This window comes from Ranitomeya imitator, chromosome 6, assembly GCF_032444005.1.
Source record: "Ranitomeya imitator isolate aRanImi1 chromosome 6, aRanImi1.pri, whole genome shotgun sequence".
Classification (NCBI taxonomy): domain Eukaryota; kingdom Metazoa; phylum Chordata; class Amphibia; order Anura; family Dendrobatidae; genus Ranitomeya; species Ranitomeya imitator.
In genome coordinates, this window is record NC_091287.1 from 483,154,070 (window position 1) to 483,174,836 (window position 20,767).

Sequence of the window (20,767 nt, forward strand, 5' to 3'; positions counted from 1 at the left end):
CCCCTTCTGTAAAGACAAAACTGTCAATCAATGAAGAGGAGAGTAGAGACAGAAGCAAAACAAGTAGGTGGGATGCACTGCACTGTTTGGCCACTCCAAGATTGAGTGTCTGTGCTTTGTTTGGACAGTCATTCTGTATTGACAGGCTCCCTTTAGGAATATGCAAGTGATTTTATTATAGCATCAATGGAAATAAAGATAAGATTGTATAATTATGTGTCACCGGTAATTTAATTCTAATACATTTGTGAACTATTTTTTTTTTTTGCAGTAACTTGGAGACAGAAGAGTTGTATGGTAAGATGATTTATGATTATTTTACAAATGTTCTTCTCCAGTATTAAGAATTTTCTTTTTCAAACACGGTTAATAGTATAGGAGTTAGGCTATTTCACACTAGCGTTGTTTGGCGTACGTCGCAATGCGCCATTTTGGAGAAAAAACGCATCCTGCAAATGTGCCCGCAGGATGCGTTTTTTCTCCATAGACTTGCATTAGCGACGCATAGCGACGTATTGCCACACGTCGCATCTGTCGTGCGACGGATGCGTAGTGTTTTGGCGGACCGTCGGCACAAAAAAAGTTACATGCACGGCGGCAGGTTGGTACTTTTCTTGTGTGCCTCTCTTTACTGCTATGTAGGCATAAGTCAGGTTCTACCCATTTATGTATATGGGACTTTCCCTTAATATTTGTACTGATGTGTTGATGGTAGCATAGCTATATGGGGTACCTTGCCATACTAAGTCTGCACTAGGCACTTTATTTGTACTTTGACTTGTACTTAGTATCTCCCTGCACTTGTTTAGTATCTGAGAGCTTCCGTTTTGTGATTTTTGTTACCATCTGCCCGGTTATTAAACACAATCATAATAATAATTCTTTATACGCATTTTGCACTGTTCTAATCTATGATGTATGCTACTTATATGCAGATATATATACACCCGTGGTAGGAGTACAATTGATTTTCATGCTCTTCAGTTTAGTATTACGTCCGTGTGTGGCACTAGTGTCTCCTCTCTGTTTTTCCATTGCATCTATTCATTCTAGTTTCTATGTGTATTATTTATGTACTTTTAATACAGTTCTCTCAATAAAATGGTTATATTTTTTTAGCTCGAGCGTCCATTCTTTTTTGGGTTTCTATGATATTTGTGATGGCGGAGCATTTACCTCCGGTGCCCTCTCTATAGATTTACTTATGGTTAACAAAGGTACTCCATTGCTAAAAGTAATATTTTATTAATACAAAAATAAAACTATATAGTAGGAAAGTGCAGAAAGAAAGGTGCTAGATCAATAAAAGGAGGCACTTAGTACCATGGACTCCACGTAACACAAACTATATGGATTAGCATAGCCCAGCATGATATAATGCATTATAAACCACCAAAAAAGGAATGTCATAAGAAAATCCGAAAGTGCAGAGGGCAAACGTAAACATTTCCAATGCATAAAAAAGTGGTGGTAATAAGATAATTCGAAGGTTGTCAACAGCGTCGGACTGGAGCACCTTGGGCCCACCAGAGAAAATCATTCTTGGGGCCCACTATGTAGCTACATAGAAATAGATACAAGACCACCAATTGTGCGGTAAAAAGCGCTAATATCAGGGTATAATATAAGGTAGTTCACGTCTCAATAATGTAGCAAGGGTTGGGGTAGCCCCCTCACAGAATATAATGTAGCCCCCTCATAAAATATAATGCGGTCCCATCTTATAGAATATAATGCAGCACCCCACAAAATATAATGCAACCCTCTCAGGTATGACACAGTCCCCACCATAGAATATAATGTAGCACCCCATAGGGTATAATGCAGCCCCCCCTCATATAGTATAATGCCACCCAGCACAGAATATAATGTAGCCCCCCAGGGCCGTATTTAGAGTTTCTGCTGCCCTTGGCACTTTTAGCGCTGCCTCCCCTTTTGGTGAGTATGACACTATCGGCAGTGACTTTGGCAAAAATCGCTGATGTGAAAGTCGCCTTTTGCAGCAGATCGGGCAGTTTTTCTGCATCTGCCGCATAACGGATCACTTATGGCAACACTGCGTTCGGCCTCAGTCATTCTCTATGGGATTTGCGGCACTTGCCGTGATCTGGCAAATGTGGTACCATACCTCCCAACTTTTGAAGAAGGGAAGGAGGTATAAAGTTTGCGGCGCGCGTAGTGCGCCGCGGCAAATTTTAGGCCACGCCTCTGACTAGACCCATTTCACAACTAGTCACACCCATATCCACGTCCCAACCGCAGCCATTTAGCACTGCTGATCACACTGTTTTATATACAATAATTATAAACAAAAAAATATGGCCACACAGTGCTCCATACTGTATAATGACCGCACATGATGCTCAATACTGTATAACGGCCACCACACATGATGCTCCATAGTGTATAACGGCCACACAGTTCTCCATACTGTATAATGACCACACATGATGCTCAATACTGTATAATGACCACAAATGATGCTCAATACTGTATAACGGCCGCACATGATGCTCCATACTGTATAATGATCCCACATAATGCTCCATACTGTATAATGACCACACATGATGCTCCATACTGTATAACGGCCGCACATGATGCTCCATACTGTATAATGATCCCACATAATGCTCAATACTGTATAATGGCCACACATAATGCTCAATACTGTATAATGGTCACACATGGTGCTCCATACTGTATAATGGTCACACATGGTGCTCCATACTGTATAATGGCTACACATGATGCTCCATACTGTATAATGACCGCACATGATGCTCCATACTGTATAATGGCCCCACATGATGCTCAATACTGTATAATGATCCCACATAATGCTCAATACTGTATAATGACCACAAATGATGCTCAATACTGTATAACGGCCACACATGATGCTCCATACTGTATAACGGCCACACATGATGCTCCATACTGTATAATGACCCCCCTCCTGTATGCATGGCTCATCTCCCTCCTATCCCATATACATAGCTCATATTACCCCTCCTGTATGCATGGCTCATATTCCCCCCTGCATGGCTCATATTCCCCCCTGCATGGCTCATATTCCCCCCTGCATGGCTCATATTCCCCCCTGCATGGCTCATATTCCCCCCTGCATGGCTTATATCCCCCCTGCATGGCTCATATTCCCCCCCTGCATGGCTCATATTCCCCCCTTCATGGCTCATATCCCCCCCTGCATGGCTCATATCCCCCCCTGCATGGCTCATATCCCCCCCTGCATGGCTCATATCCCCCCCTGCATGGCTCATATCCCCCCTGCATGGCTCATATCCCCCCTGCATGGCTCATATTCCCCCCTGTATGCAGGCTTATCTCTCTGCTCCTGCTCGGCGCGCCGGCTTATGTCCTCCTTCATTCCCCCCCCCCGTTCCCCCGTCCCTCCGTCCCTCATACTCACCTGTCTTCCCACTGCACGGCCGTGCCGACATCCCTCGCGCTCTGTCCCGACTCCAGGCGGCGGCGCCGGCGCAGCACCTTCTTCCTGCTTGAGCGGTCATGTGACACCATTCATTAAGATCATGAATATGCGCATATTCATGATCTTAATGAGCGGTGTCACGTGACCGCTCGTGCAGTGAAGACGCCGAGACCATCGCTGGAGCAGGCAGGGTGAGTATTCAAGGCGAGCAGGCGAGCGGGTGGGCGGGCGGCGGCGGTGTGCAGGCGTGTACTATGGAGGACAGAGAATGAACTTCAATCCAATATTGCAGCCAGCATGCAGCCAGCGGGTAAGGAAAGGGTAAATCAAACACCCGAAAACCCCGCCTCTATGGCTGAAGATTGTTCCCTCCAAATTCAGGTGACAGTGTCCCTTTAATGTTTTTAAGATGACAATGGTTGCCTTTTGCAGTCTGCCTAATTTTAGGCCATCGTGGTGTAGGATTTATAGCTGCAGGGTGTACATGAACATATGAGACTTACTGAATATTATCTGAAATTATACACTCTAAACAATGGTTTCGTTGGGCTTTTTAAGTGGAACATGAGATAAAAAAGGTAATTCTTGTCTCATTGTACCCAACTTACCGGGATTCAAGATAAAGTGCGACTTTAGGTGCAGTCATTATTTGCAGTGGCAGGATTGTGTCACTGGAGATTGTGGGCACTCTTTAAAGAGGTTATGAAGGACTATTTTTTTTTTTTTACTTTAGGGCTAAGCACTAAAGGCAGATGGTCGCTAACTACCTGTCTGTTGTGCCCGTTGCCGTTCTTTGCTGGTGTGGTGCATTCACAGACTGCTCCTGCCAGAGATTAAATGGCTTCAACTGATGTCACTTTGACAGAGCAGCGGCTCCTCTTCTGCTCTGCTCTGTTGACGGGGTGTGACTGCAGCGACCCATAGAAACTATTCTCCCACAAAGTGACGCCACACACGGATATTTCAAATATAACTCTTTTATTACTCATTATAAAATAACTTGCTAATGTCAACTTAAATTTTTTCTCTTTTGGCTTAACAATTAAGGTTGCAGCTTAAAACCCGGCAACATTTTGCCAACCAATCGGGTGTAGGGAGATTGACTGCCCTCCGGACTCCCGGTGCAGGTATCATCACCAACCTCATAACCACCCATTCCGCCACTGCGACTGAAAGAAGAAAAATAACCAATAAACATAAGGGAGGGAGGGAGGGAGACAGGTCCGGGTCCAAGTGAGGGGATCCGGAAAAGGCAGGGAGAACGCGCCACCTCTTTTTGAATGGGGCCCCGCCCCCACGAGAAAGCCCGGCCCCCAGGAGCGCAGCGACGTCACCCCGTGGGAGACCGGGTAAGAGCCATGCTAAGGCCCTGCAGTCAGGGGACAGCGGAAATAACCGCGGTGTCCCGCAGACTGCAGCGACCCATAGAAACTAGAGTTGAGCGACCTTGACCTTTTTAGAGTCGAGCCGGGTTTCGCGAAACCCGACTATCTCAAAAGTCGGGTCGAGTGAAATCGGCCGATTATGACGTAAAGTCGGGATCGACCGAAACACGAAACCCAATGCAAGTCAATGGGGCAGCATAGTCGGCAGTGAGTGGGGGCCAGGAAAACACCTAGAGTGCCCATTTTAATGTAAAAACCATCCATTCTTCTTAATGAAGCTTGTCAAGCGTAATTTACCTTCTAATAATTGGAAGGCATTTGAAATTGGGGGTCATTTGGCTAAAGTTGTGTGGGGTAGGGCTGGTTCAAGTAATTAGTGGGCCCAGGAAATCTGGACCACGTCACGGCAGTGGAGCAGGGAGAGGTAAGTATTTCAACTTTGCAAGTGCTGTGATCCTGAGCAAGCAGGGGGGGCCCACTTGTTGGCATTGGCACTGGCACAGGGCCCCTCAAAGTACAGCGGTGTGTTTGCACGGCGGGGGCGCCTCCCACCGGCAGCAACACTTTTGCGTACTATGAGAGGCCCTGTGCCAGTGACGTCGCCAACTAGTATTCCTCCCCCCACCTGATGAAGGAACCTGCACTTTCATCTGCACCTTCCTCTTTGTCCCCGTGTAAGGTGGTATGGTATGCGGGAAGAGCAACCTGACTTTCAGCAGGGTCACAATGTTGTTGTGTAGCATGCACGGGGAATGTTGCGTTATGGGTCAATGTACCAGCAGACTCATCTATCACTGGCTGGGCAATGGGCACGATGAAGTGGAAACACAGATATAGGCCCAAAGAATAAAGTGGGCTAAATGCAGTTCAAAATTGGTAACACAGGAATAACCAGGGGGCATTGCAGTGGAGGACAACTGGAATGAGAGGCTGACACAGAGAGTAGGGCCAAATCAGTAAGTAGTCGAAATGCAGTTCAAAATTGGCAACCGTAGTAAACAGGCGGCACAGCTTTGTTCAGTGGAGGAGAACAGCAAGGAGTGGCAGACACCGATAGTAGGCCCCAACCCAACTAGTAGGCCAAATGCAGTCTAACATTAACAACTACTTAACGAGAGCCTGAAAATGGAATTTCAGGACAGGAAACCAGGAGAACAGCAAGGAGTGGCAGACACCGATAGTAGGCCCCAAACCAACTAGTACGCCAAATGCAGTTGTTCCATTTAACCACAATTTAATGAGAGCCTGAAGATAGAAGCTCAGGAAAGGCAACCTGGGGAACACCTTGGAGTGTAACACACCATCTCTCTCCACCCCATACCCATTTTGTAGGCCTAATGCAGTGTACTTTTCTACAACTACTAAACGAGAGTCGGAAGACCGAAGCAATGGCAAGGAAACCTGGGGAACACCTTGGAGTGTAACACACCATCTCTCTCCACCCCATACCCAATTTGTAGGCCTAATGCAGTGTAGTTTCCAAGAACTACTAAACGAGAGCCGGAAGATCGAAGCTCAGGAAAGGCAACCTGGGGAACACCTTGGAGTGTAACACACCCTCTCTCTACACCCCATACCCAATTTGAAGGCCTAATGCAGCGTAGTTTCCAACAACTACTAAACGAGAGCCGGAAGATCGAAGCTCAGGAAAGGCAACCTGGGGAACACCTTGGAGTGGAACACACCCTCTCTCTACACCCCATACCCAATTTGAAGGCCTAATGCAGTGTAGTTTCCAAGAACTACTAAATGAGAGCCGGAAGATCGAAGCTCAGGAAAGGCAACCTGGGGAACACCTTGGAGTGTAACACAACGTCTCTCTACACCACGGAAGGGCTGATTCTTAGGAAGGAAGGCTGTTGGAAATAAGCATTGCGCGTCCGAGGGTGATTATATTCTTATTAGGTATATACTCACCCTCGGACGCGCCCTGCTTCTTTATTTGGAATGAATGTTTATTTGCAATGTGGTGTTGACTTTCTCTATTATTTTGGTAATTAATGATTTTATTATTTTCATTGTTTTGCATCTTCTCGGCAATAATATAAAGAAGACGCGACAGGACAACACTCGGTGGATGCCATATGTGTGTTTTCAATTGAAAAAACCTTTCAGTTAACTACTTGCAGGAGAAAGTAATTGTAGCTGGTGGCCATTTTTAGTACTGTACCAGATTTTAGTTGTGTGTTTGTTTTTAATGTTAAAATGTCTGCATTTGATATCTCACCAGTATTTTCTTTTTTATAAACAAAATACTTTTTTTTTTATTTTATGATGTTGGTTCAAGGGGTACACGGCCAGCAGTAGACAGGTCAGTGGAGGCCTAGTGGAAGGAGGGACCGCAGACAGGCTTCGAAGCCCTAACATAATAAATTGGGCTGCCTGTAGGCAATTTAAAATTGGTTCCAGGGGAACACGGGCAGCAGTAGACAGGTCAGTGGAGGCCTAGAGGAAGGAGGGACCGCAGATGCGCCAATGTTTCCCCCATACCAAATTTGTAGGCCTAATGCAGTGTAGTTTCCAACAACTACTAAACGAGAGCCGGAATATCGAAGCTCAGGAAAGGCAACCTGGGGAACACCTTGGAGTGTAACACACCCTCTCTCTACACCCCATACCCAATTTGAAGGCCTAATGCAGTGTAGTTTCCAAGAACTACTAAACGAGAGCCGGAAGATCGAAGCTCAGGAAAGGCAACCTGGGGAACACCTTGGAGTGTAACACACCCTCTCTCTACACCCCATACCCAATTTGAAGGCCTAATGCAGTGTAGTTTCCAAGAACTACTAAACGAGAGCCGGAAGATCGAAGCTCAGGAAAGGCAACCTGGGGAACACCTTGGAGTGGAACACACCCTCTCTCTACACCCCATACCCAATTTGAAGGCCTAATGCAGCGTAGTTTCCAACAACTACTAAACGAGAGCCGGAAGATCGAAGCTCAGGAAAGGCAACCTGGGGAACACCTTGGAGTGGAACACACCATCTCTCTACACCCCATACCCAATTTGAAGGCCTAATGCAGCGTAGTTTCCAACAACTACTAAACGAGAGCCGGAAGATCGAAGCTCAGGAAAGGCAACCTGGGGAACACCTTGGAGTGTAACACAACGTCTCTCTACACCACGGAAGGGCTGATTCTTAGGAAGGAAGGCTGTTGGAAATAAGCATTGCGCGTCCGAGGGTGATTATATTCTTATTAGGTATATACTCACCCTCGGACGCGCCCTGCTTCTTTATTTGGAATGAATGTTTATTTGCAATGTGGTGTTGACTTTCTCTATTATTTTGGTAATTAATGATTTTATTATTTTCATTGTTTTGCATCTTCTCGGCAATAATATAAAGAAGACGCGACAGGACAACACTCGGTGGATGCCATATGTGTGTTTTCAATTGAAAAAACCTTTCAGTTAACTACTTGTAGGAGAAAGTAATTGTAGCTGGTGGCCATTTTTAGTACTGTACCAGATTTTAGTTGTGTGTTTGTTTTTAATGTTAAAATGTCTGCATTTGATATCTCTCCAGTATTTTCTTTTTTGTAAGCAAAATACTTATTTTTATATTTTCTGATGTTGGTTCCAGGGGTACACGGGCAGCAGTGCCCTGGTCAGTGTAGTAGTAGTTGAAAGAATGGACCGCAGACAGGCATCGAAGGCCTAAAATAAAAAAATTGGGCTGGCTGTAGGCAATTTTAAATTGGTTACAGGGGTACACGGGCAGCAGTGGTGTGGTCAGTGGAGGCCTAGTGGAAGGAGTGACCGCAGACAGGCATCGAAGGCCTAAAATAATAACACATGGCTGTAGGCAATTTTAAATTGGTTCCAGGGGTACACGGGCAGCAGTGGTGTGGTCAGTGGAGGCCTAGTGGAAGGAGTCACCGCAGACAGGCATCGAAGGCCTAAAATAATAACACATGGCTGTAGGCAATTTTAAATTGGTTCCAGGGGTACACGGGCAGCAGTGGTGTGGTCAGTGGAGGCCTAGTGGAAGGAGTCACCGCAGACAGGCATCGAAGGCCTAAAATAATAACACATGGCTGTAGGCAATTTTAAATTGGTTCCAGGGGTACACGGGCAGCAGTGGTGTGGTCAGTGGAGGCCTAGTGGAAGGAGTCACCGCAGACAGGCATCGAAGGCCTAAAATAATAACACATGGCTGTAGGCAATTTTAAATTGGTTCCAGGGGTACACGGGCAGCAGTGGTGTGGTCAGTGGAGGCCTAGTGGAAGGAGTCACCGCAGACAGGCATCGAAGGCCTAAAATAATAACATATGGCTGTAGGCAATTTTAAATTGGTTCCAGGGGTACACGGGCAGCAGTGGTGTGGTCAGTGGAGGCCTAGTGGAAGGAGTGACCGCAGACAGGCATCGAAGGCCTAAAATAATAACACATGGCTGTAGGCAATTTTAAATTGGTTCCAGGGGTACACGGGCAGCAGTGGTGTGGTCAGTGGAGGCCTAGTGGAAGGAGTCACCGCAGACAGGCATCGAAGGCCTAAAATAATAACACATGGCTGTAGGCAATTTTAAATTGGTTCCAGGGGTACACGGGCAGCAGTGGTGTGGTCAGTGGAGGCCTAGTGGAAGGAGTCACCGCAGACAGGCATCGAAGGCCTAAAATAATAACACATGGCTGTAGGCAATTTTAAATTGGTTCCAGGGGTACACGGGCAGCAGTGGTGTGGTCAGTGGAGGCCTAGTGGAAGGAGTGACCGCAGACAGGCATCGAAGGCCTAAAATAATAACACATGGCTGTAGGCAATTTTAAATTGGTTCCAGGGGTACACGGGCAGCAGTGGTGTGGTCAGTGGAGGCCTAGTGGAAGGAGTCACCGCAGACAGGCATCGAAGACCTAAAATAATAACACATGGCTGTAGGCAATTTTAAATTGGTTCCAGGGGTACACGGGCAGCAGTGGTGTGGTCAGTGGAGGCCTAGTGGAAGGAGTGACCGCAGACAGGCATCGAAGGCCTAAAATAATAACACATGGCTGTAGGCAATTTTAAATTGGTTCCAGGGGTACACGGGCAGCAGTGGTGTGGTCAGTGGAGGCCTAGTGGAAGGAGTCACCGCAGACAGGCATCGAAGGCCTAAAATAATAACACATGGCTGTAGGCAATTTAAAATTGGTTCCAGGGGTACACGGGCAGCAGTGGTGTGTTCAGTGGAGGCCTAGTGGAAGGAGTCACCGCAGACAGGCATCGAAGGCCTAAAATAATAACACATGGCTGTAGGCAATTTTAAATTGGTTCCAGGGGTACACGGGCAGCAGTGGTGTGGTCAGTGGAGGCCTAGTGGAAGGAGTCACCGCAGACAGGCATCGAAGGCCTAAAATAATAACACATGGCTGTAGGCAATTTTAAATTGGTTCCAGGGGTACACGGGCAGCAGTGGTGTGGTCAGTGGAGGCCTAGTGGAAGGAGTGACCGCAGACAGGCATCGAAGGCCTAAAATAATAACACATGGCTGTAGGCAATTTTAAATTGGTTCCAGGGGTACACGGGCAGCAGTGGTGTGGTCAGTGGAGGCCTAGTGGAAGGAGTCACCGCAGACAGGCATCGAAGGCCTAAAATAATAACACATGGCTGTAGGCAATTTTAAATTGGTTCCAGGGGTACACGGGCAGCAGTGGTGTGGTCAGTGGAGGCCTAGTGGAAGGAGTCACCGCAGACAGGCATCGAAGGCCTAAAATAATAACACATGGCTGTAGGCAATTTTAAATTGGTTCCAGGGGTACACGGGCAGCAGTGGTGTGGTCAGTGGAGGCCTAGTGGAAGGAGTGACCGCAGACAGGCATCGAAGGCCTAAAATAATAACACATGGCTGTAGGCAATTTTAAATTGGTTCCAGGGGTACACGGGCAGCAGTGGTGTGGTCAGTGGAGGCCTAGTGGAAGGAGTCACCGCAGACAGGCATCGAAGGCCTAAAATAATAACACATGGCTGTAGGCAATTTTAAATTGGTTCCAGTGGTACACGGGCAGCAGTGGTGTGGTCAGTGGAGGCCTAGTGGAAGGAGTGACCGCAGACAGGCATCGAAGGCCTAAAATAATAACACATGGCTGTAGGCAATTTTAAATTGGTTCCAGGGGTACACGGGCAGCAGTGGTGTGGTCAGTGGAGGCCTAGTGGAAGGAGTCACCGCAGACAGGCATCGAAGGCCTAAAATAATAACACATGGCTGTAGGCAATTTTAAATTGGTTCCAGGGGTACACAGGCAGCAGTGGTGTGGTCAGTGGAGGCCTAGTGGAAGGAGTGACCACAGACAGGCATCGAAGGCCTAACATAACAAAAATGTCAATGCAATGGTATTGTCAGTGGCAGGCACTGAAGGATGTCAGCGCATAGACTAAACATTGGTGGAGCTGTGAGATAATTTTGCAAGTGGTAGAGCACTGTTTGAGCTGGGGTGGGGGGAAACTGTCTTGTGGCCGGCGGTACAGGCCCAGGGCCCCTCATATTACAACGGTGTGTCTGACGTTGGGTGCGCACCACCACCGCCAGAGACACTTTATTGTACTAGGAGGGACTCAGTGGCAGTGCCGTCGACCAAAAGCGGGCTCACCCACCTCTTCAGACAAACTGCACTCTCACGGGTGCTGTCGCCAACTGTCGATACCACGGCCCCGTGTGGGGAGTTTGGCCATTTAGTGAGGTGTAAACATGTCGTATGCTGGACAATCAGGTGCTGAAAATTACGAGATTGGAAAAGGCATTCAGAATAGTCCACAGGCAAGACCTTTTCATAGGAAAGCTAGGTGTCAGCCGGGCAAGGTGGGGCAAAAGATTTCGAAATCCAGTTGTGGTTCATTTTAATGAAGGTTAGATCATCTACATTTTGGGTAGCCAGACGAGTCCTTTTTTCTGTTAGTATTGAACCTGCAGCACTGAATACTCTTTCTGATAGGACACTAGCTGCCGGGCAAGCAAGCTCCTGCAATGCATATTCTGCCAATTCTGGCCAGGTGTCTAATTTTGATGCCCAGTAATCAAATGGGAATGACGGTTGAGGGAGAACATCGATAAGGGATGAAAAATAGTTTGTAACCATACTGGACAAATGTTGTCTCCTGTCACTTTGAATTGATGCTGCAGTACCTGTCCTGTCTGCGGTCATAGCAAAATCACTCCACAACCTGGTCAGAAAACCCCTCTGGCCAACGCCACTTCTGATTTCTGCCCCTCTAACTCCTCTGGTCTGCTGGCCCCTGCAGCTCGTGTGAGAACGATCACGGGCGCTGTGTGCAGGGAATGCCAGAAGCAAACGGTCAACAAGAGTTGATTGTTTGGTTGCTAATATTAGTTCCAAGTTCTCATGTGGCATTATATTTTGCAATTTGCCTTTATAGCGAGGATCAAGGAGGCAGGCCAACCAGTAATCGTCATCATTCATCATTTTAGTTATGCGTGTGTCCCTTTTGAGGATACGTAAGGCATAATCCGCCATGTGGGCCAAAGTTCCAGTTCTCAAATCTGCGGTTGTGCTTGGTTGAGGGGCAGTTTCAGGCAAATCCACGTCACTTGTGTCCCTCAAAAAACCAGAACCCGGCCTTGCCGCGCCACCAATTTCCAGTGGCCCCGGAAAAGCTTCCTCATTAAAAATATAATCATCCCCATCATCCTCCTCGTCCTCCTCTTCGCCCGCTACCTCGTCCTGTACACTGCCCTGGCCAGACAATGGCTGACTGTCATCAAGGCTTTCCTCTTCCTCAGCTGCAGACGCCTGATCCTTTATGTGCGTCAAACTTTGCATCAGCAGACGCATTAGGGGGATGCTCATGCTTATTATGGCGTTGTCTGCACTAACCAGCCGTGTGCATTCCTCAAAACACTGAAGGACTTGACACATGTCTTGAATCTTCGACCACTGCACACCTGACAACTCCATGTCTGCCATCCTACTGCCTGCCCGTGTATGTGTATCCTCCCACAAAAACATAACAGCCCGCCTCTGTTCACACAGTCTCTGAAGCATGTGCAGTGTTGAGTTCCACCTTGTTGCAACGTCTATGATTAGGCGATGCTGGGGAAGGTTCAAAGAACGCTGATAGGTCTGCATACGGCTGGAGTGTACGGGCAAACGGCGGATATGTGAGAAAAGTCCACGCACTTTGAGGAGCAGGTCGGATAACCCCGGATAACTTTTCAGGAAGCACTGCACCACCAGGTTTAAGGTGTGAGCCAGGCAAGGAATGTGTTTCAGTTGGGAAAGGGAGATGGCAGCCATGAAATTCCTTCCGTTATCACTCACTACCTTGCCTGCCTCAAGATCTACAGTGCCCAGCCACGACTGCGTTTCTTTCTGCAAGAACTCGGACAGAACGTCCGCGGTGTGTCTGTTGTCGCCCAAACACTTCATAGCCAATACAGCCTGCTGACGTTTGCCAGTAGCTGCCCCATAATGGGAGACCTGGTGTGCAACAGTGGCAGCTGCGGATGGAGTGGTTGTGCGACTGCGGTCTGTGGACGAGCTCTCGCTTCTGCAGGAGGACGAAGAGGAGGAGGAGGGGGTGCGAACGGCTACAGCCAATTGTTTCCTAGACCGTGGGCTAGGCAGAACTGTCCCAAACTTGCTGCCCCCTGTGGACCCTGCATCCACCACATTTAACCAGTGTGCCGTGATGGACACGTAACGTCCCTGGCCATGCCTACTGGTCCATGCATCTGTTGTCAGGTGCACCTTTGTGCTCACAGATTGCCTGAGTGCATGGACGATGCGCTCTTTAACATGCTGGTGGAGGGCTGGGATGGCTTTTCTGGAAAAAAAGTGTCGACTGGGTAGCTCGTAGCGTGGTACAGCGTAGTCCATCAGGGCTTTGAAAGCTTCGCTTTCAACTAACCGGTAGGGCATCATCTCTAACGAGATTAGTCTAGCTATGTGTGCGTTCAAACCCTGTGTACGCGGATGCGAGGCTAAGTACTTCCTTTTTCTAACCATAGTCTCATGTAGGGTGAGCTGGACTGGAGAGCTGCAGATCGTGGAACTAGCGGGGGTGCCGGTGGACATGGCAGACTCAGAGACGGTGGGAGATGGTATTGTTGCCACCGGTGCCCTAGATGCAGTGTTTCCTACTACGAAACTGGTGATTCCCTGACCCTGAAGGCTTTGGCCTGGCAAAGAAACCTGCACAGATACTGCAGGTGGTGCGGAAAATGGTGGCCCTACACTGCCGGAAGGGATGTTGCGTTGCTGACTAGCTTCATTGGCCGAGGGTGCTACAACCTTAAGGGACGTTTGGTAGTTAGTCCAGGCTTGCAAATGCATGGTGGTTAAATGTCTATGCATGCAACTTGTATTGAGACTTTTCAGATTCTGTCCTCTGCTTAAGGTAGTTGAACATTTTTGACAGATGACTTTGCGCTGATCAATTGGATGTTGTTTAAAAAAATGCCAGACTGCACTCTTTCTAGCATCGGATACCTTTTCAGGCATTGCAGACTGAGCTTTAACCGGATGGCCACGCTGTCCTCCAACAGGTTTTAGCTTTGCCACGCGTTTTGGGCAAGATACGGGCCCGGCAGATGGAACCTGTTGCGATGTTGATGCCTGCTGCGGCCCCTCCTCCTCCGCTTCAGAACTGCTGCCGCCTGCACCCTGTTCCCCCAATGGCTGCCAATCGGGGTCAAGAACTGGGTCATCTATTACCTCTTCTTGTAGCTCGTGTGCAACTTCGTCTGTGTCACCGTGGCGGTCGGTGGTATAGCGTTCGTGATGGGGCAACATAGTCTCATCAGGGTCTGATTCTTGATCAGCACCCTGCGATGGCAATGTTGTGGTCTGAGTCAAAGGACCAGGATAGTAGTCTGGCTGTGGCTGTGCATCAGTGCACTCCATGTCAGATTCAACTTGTAATGGGCATGGACTGTTAACTGCTTCACTTTCTAAGCCAGGGACGGTATGTGTAAAGAGCTCCATGGAGTAACCCGTTGTGTCGCCTGCTGCATTCTTCTCTGTTGTTGTTTTTGCTGAAGAGGACAAGGAAGCGACTTGTCCCTGACCGTGAACATCCACTAACGACGCGCTGCTTTGACATTTACCAGTTTCACGAGAGGAGGCAAAAGAGCTAGAGGCTGAGTCAGCAAGATAAGCCAAAACTTGCTCTTGCTGCTCCGGCTTTAAAAGCGGTTTTCCTACTCCCAGAAAAGGGAGCGTTCGAGGCCTTGTGTAGCCAGACGACGAACCTGGCTCCACAGCTCCAGACTTAGGTGCAATATTTTTTTTCCCACGACCAGCTGATGCTCCACCACTACCACTACCCTCATTACCAGCTGACAATGAACGCCCCCGGCCACGACCTCTTCCACCAGACTTCCTCATTGTTTTAAAAACGTTAACAAACGAACGGTATTTGTTGCTGTCACACAACTTACACGGTGAGCTATAACTTCAGTATGATTTAGCTACCCCTTTACAGGTGGGTGAGACCACAACGAAAATCAGCCACAATGTTACACACTCTGTTGTTGTTGGCAACAAATGAGATGGCACACACGCAGGACTGTCACTGAAGCGCAAATGTAAATATTTATCTCCCACTGATTTGTGTTTGTTTTTTTTAAAAGGGAGACTTCAGAAAAAAAAAAAATTTAAAAAAAATTATTTTTTACAGAAGAATTTATAAAACAAATAAAATGAAATGATTGTTTCAGGGAGAATTTAGGAAAAAAAAAAAAAAGGCTTTGTAGGGCCCACTGAGTGAGAGAGGACGCACACAGGAGTCAGGAGTGGCACACAAGCCCAGAGGCCAATATTTATCTCCCACTGATTGATGTAGTGATTTTTTCAGGTAGATTTTGGAACCCAAATCAAGCTAAAAAAAATAATAGGCTTTCTATGGCCCACAATTGGGGAGAGAGAGAGATGGCACACCCAGGAGTCAAGACTGGCACACAAGCAGAAGGGGCAATATGAATCTCCCACAGATTTTTTTTTTTTTTTCAGGGAGACTTGAGAGAAAAAAAAATACCAAAAAAATGATTTTTTTCAGGAATAATTTAGAAACCAAAGAAAATAAAATGATTGTTTCAGGGAGAATTTAGAAAACAAATAAAACAAAAAATAGGCTTTCTAGGGCCCACTGAGTGACAGATGACGCACACAGGAGTCAGGAGTGGCACACAAGCCCAGAGGCCAATATTAATCTCCCACTGATTGATTTAGTGATTTTTTTCGGTAGATTTTGGAACCCAAATCAAGCAAAAAAATTAATAGGCTTTCTATGGCCCACAATTGGGGAGAGAGAGAGAGATGGCACACCCAGGAGTCAAGACTGGCACACAAGCAGAAGGGGCAATATGAATCTCCCACAGATTTTTTTTTTTTTTTCAGGGAGACTTGAGAGAAAAAAAAATACAATTTTTTTCAGGAATAATTTAGAAACCAAAGAAAATAAAATGATTGTTTCAGGGAGAATTTAGAAAACAAATAAAACAAAAAATAGGCTTTCTAGGGCCCACTGAGTGACAGATGACGCACTCAGGAGTCAGGAGTGGCACACAAGCCCAGAGGCCAATATTAATCTCCCATTTTTTTTTTTTCCAGGGAAAATTTATAAACCCAATAAAAAAAATAATAATAAATAGGCTTTCTATGGCCCACTATCTGAGAGAGAGAGATGGCACGCTTAGGACTGGCACACAAGCCCAAAGCCCAATATTAATCTCCCACTGATTGATTTAATGATTTTTTCAGGTAGAATTTAGAACCCAAATCAAGCAAAAAAATTAATAGGCTTTCTATGGCCCACTGAGTGAGAGATGGCACACACAGGAGTAAGGAGTGGCACACAAGCCCTGAGGCCAATATTTTTCTCCCACTGATTGATTGATTGATTTTTTCAGGTAGAATTATGAACCCAAATCAACCCAAAAAATAAATAGGCTTTCTATGGCCCACTATCTGAGAGAGAGAGATGGCACGCTTAGGACTGGCACACAAGCCCAAAGGCCAATACTAATCTCCCACTGATTGATTGATTGATTGATTTTTTAAGGTAGAATTATGAACCCAAATCAACCAAAAAAATAAATAGGCTTTCTATGGCCCACTATTTGTGAGAGAGATGGCACGCTCAGGACTGGCACACAAGCCCAGAGGCCAATATTAATCTCCCACTTTTTTTTTTTTTCCAGGGAAAATTTATAAACCCAATAAAAAAAATAATAATAAATAGGCTTTCTATGGCCCACTATCTGAGAGAGAGAGATGGCACGCTTAGGACTGGCACACAAGCCCAAAGGCCAATACTAATCTCCCACTGATTGATTGATTGATTTTTTAAGGTAGAATTATGAACCCAAATCAACCAAAAAAATAAATAGGCTTTCTATGGCCCACTATTTGTGAGAGAGATGGCACGCTCAGGACTGGCACACAAGCCCAGAGGCCAATATTAATCTCCCACTTTTTTTTTTTTCCAGGGAAAATTTATAAACCCAATAAAATAATAAAAAAATAGGCTTTCTATGGCCCACTATCTGAGAGAGAGAGAGATGGCACGCTTAGGACTGGCACACAAGCCCAAAGGCCAATATTAATCTCCCACTGATTGATTTATTGATTTTTTCAGGTAGAATTTAGAACCCAAATCAAGCAAAAAAATTAATAGGCTTTCTATGGCCCACTGAGTGAGAGATGGCACACACAGGAGTAAGGAGTGGCACACAAGCCCTGAGGCCAATATTTTTCTCCCACTGATTGATGTTGTGATTTTTTCTGGTAGATTTTGGAACCCAAATCAAGCAAAAAAATAAATAGGCTTTCTATGGCCCACTGAGTGAGAGATGACACAGACAGAGATGGCACTCTAGCAGAAATGTCAATCTTAATCTCCCACCAAAAAAAAAAAAAAAAAAAAAAAAAAGGAACTGTCCTTCAATTACTATCTCCCTGCAGTAATCTCAGCCAGGTATGGCAGGCAGCAATAAGGAGTGGACTGATGCACAAATTAAATAAAAAGTGTGGACAAACAAACAAGATAGCTGTGCAGAAAGGAAGGAACAAGAGGATTTGTGCTTTGAAAAAAGCAGTTGGTTTGCACAGCGGCGTACACACAGCAATGCAGCTATCAGGGAGCCTTCTAGGGCAGCCCAATGAGCTACAGCGCTGAGGAAAAAAAAAAAAAAAAGGAGCTTCCACTGTCCCTGCACACCGAAGGTGGTGTTGGGCAGTGGAAATCGCTACAGCACAAGCGGTTTTGTGGTTAATGGACCCTGCCTAACGCTATCCCTGCTTCTGACGAAGCGGCAGCAACCTCTCCCTAAGCTCAGATCAGCAGCAGTAACATGGCGGTCGGCGGGAACTCCCCTTTATAGCCCCTGTGACGCCGCAGACAGCAAGCCAATCACTGCAATGCCCTTCTCTAAGATGGTGGGGACCAGGACCTATGTCATCACGCTGCCCACACTCTGCGTTTACCTTCATTGGCTGAGAAATGGCGCTTTTCGCGTCATTGAAACGCGACTTTGGCGCGAAAGTCGCGTACCGCATGGCCGACCACGCACAGGGGTCGGATCGGGTTTCATGAAACTCGACTTCGCCAAAAGTCGGCGACTTTTGAAAATGTTCGACCCGTTTTGCTCAACCCTAATAGAAACTATTCTCCCACAAAGTGACGCCACACATGGATATTTAAAATATAACTCTTTTATTACTCTTTATAAAATAACTTGCTAATGTCAACTTCAATTTTTTCTCTTTTGGCTTAATAATTAAGGTCGCAGCTGTTCTGTTTGATGAATCCTGTCATAAATCACAATCTGTGAGTATCTCCAGGCTCTTTATTCACATCATGTCTCAACCTCCATTACATGAATTCCGAGTACAACAACATCCAACAAGTTCCAAACACAGAAGATAGAACACACATAAAAGTAGTGAGACCCCTAGAGGCCACATGAACATATAACATATTGCTACATCCTTTCTCTTTTAACTAGAGGAACAATAAAAGATACTAAACTAATGTATACTATGACAAAGTTAGAAATTAACCTAGTACGTCCAGTTAGATATAATCTTTGAGGTGCGCCGGCTTTTTGCTAATTCTGCCAGCTCTGGTAATATAAGATGTGTCACATTCTACATCTGGTACATCTGGTAGTTCTTCTGATATTGTCTGTCTCTGGCCAGAGTCCTCACCCTGATGGTCAGCTGTCACTGTTGTTGCCTGACTTGTACTTGCTGCCTCATTGTCTTGGGTGTCTGGATACTGTTCAAAAGGCCATGAATCATCTCTTTCTTGCGTTTTCCTCAAATATCTTCTATTCCTCCTTAGTCTTCTTCCGTCATCTGTTAGAATTTCGTAAGACCGAGGTCCCAGTTTCTGGACAACCTTTGCCTTTTGCCAGTGTTTGTCAAATGTGGTGCTTGGCTTCAGCCGAATGTTGTCATTTCTCTGGAGCTCAGGCAGATCCTTTGCAGATTTATTGTAATAGAAAGCTTGCCTAGCTTGATTCTTCTGTAATTTAGCTTCGATGTTTCCCAGCAGCTTTGGCTCTAACAGATGACACGCAGTTGGTACGAGTGTCTTTGGACGCCTACTCATGAGCCTCTGTGCCGGACTGCTGTCTAGGCCTTGGGTGGGTGTGTTTCTATGATCCAGTATAGACAGATATACATCAGCACCCGCCTGGTTTGCTTTCTGCATGAGTCTTTTGGCCGTTTTTACTGCTGACTCTGCTTTCCCATTACTCTGAGGATATCTTGGAGAAGACATCTGGTGTTCAAATTCCCATTTCTTACTGAAAGTTTTGAATTCTTCCGACGTAAACTGTGCCGCATTGTCAGAGAAAATGATATCTGGAATGCCATACCTGGCAAAATGGGCCTTGAGTTTTTTAATCACTGTTCTCGCCCTTGTGTCCTGCACCAAATCAACCTCCCAGAAGTTAGAGAAATAGTCCACTGTAATCAGGTATTCTTTGTCATTCCATGTGAACAAGTCTGTTCCTATTTTTGACCAAGGCCTATGTGGAATTTCATGAGGTTGCAATGTCTCCTTTGGTTGCTTATCATTGCAGGATACACATATTTCACATTGTGCTATGTAATTTTTTATGTGGTCATTCATTCCTGGCCAATAAACTGATTCTCGTGCACGACGTAGGCATCCTTCCATGCCTAAGTGAGAAGAGTGCAATGTCTTCAACATGCCTCTTCTGAGAACTTCAGGTATAACAGCCCTGTCTCCTTTAAAGATGATTCCTTGCTGCACTGACAATTCATCTCTTATGTGGAAGAATGGTGAGACTTCCCTCGGAGCATGCTGCTTGTATTTTGGCCAGCCCTGCAAGATGACAGTCTTTAAACTCTGGAGACTTTTATCCTTCTCTGTAAACGTCTGGATTTGCTTGACCTTTTCTTTTGACACTGCAAGGTAGTTACACATATTGATGGTTTCAATGTCTTCCTCCTCATCATTTGTGATAGGAAGGTAAGCTCTGCTTAGCGTATCTGCAATCAGTAAGTCTCTTCCTGGACAGTACCCGATGTCAACATCATATTTCTGAAGTCGCAACAGCATGCGCTGTAGTCTCTTTGGGGCATTTAGTAATGGTTTCTTTGTAATGCTCTCCAATGGTTTGTGATCCGACTGCACTGTTACCCGTCGACCATAGGTGTACTGGTGAAACTTCTCCATCCCAAATACCACAGCCAGTAGTTCCTACTCAATCTGCGCATATCCCTGCTCTGTTGTTGTAAGGGCTCTGCTTGCAAATGTAATTGGCTGTTTGTTCTGCATTAATGTGGCTCCAAGGCCTTTTTCCGAAGCATCACATTGCACCACCACTTCTCGATCTGGAGCGAAATACTTTAGGGTTGCTGTATCTGCAATGGCATTCTTTACTGCTCGGAAAGCAGTCTCCTGGCTTTCTGTCCATTCCCAGCGCACATCTTTGTGTGTTAGCTGTCTCAGTGGCTCACACA

The 20,767-nt window shown here is 46.2% G+C and overlaps 1 protein-coding gene across 1 annotated transcript in view; it reads left to right on the forward strand.

Annotated features, from left to right (window-relative positions):
- NECAB1 (N-terminal EF-hand calcium binding protein 1) overlaps positions 1-20,767 on the forward strand; it is a 342,508-nt gene that overhangs the window by 107,851 nt on the left and 213,890 nt on the right. Inside the window, exon 4 of the mRNA XM_069731596.1 lies at positions 272-297. Coding sequence (XP_069587697.1) covers positions 272-297 — 26 coding nt within the window. The remainder of the gene's footprint in view (positions 1-271; positions 298-20,767) is intronic.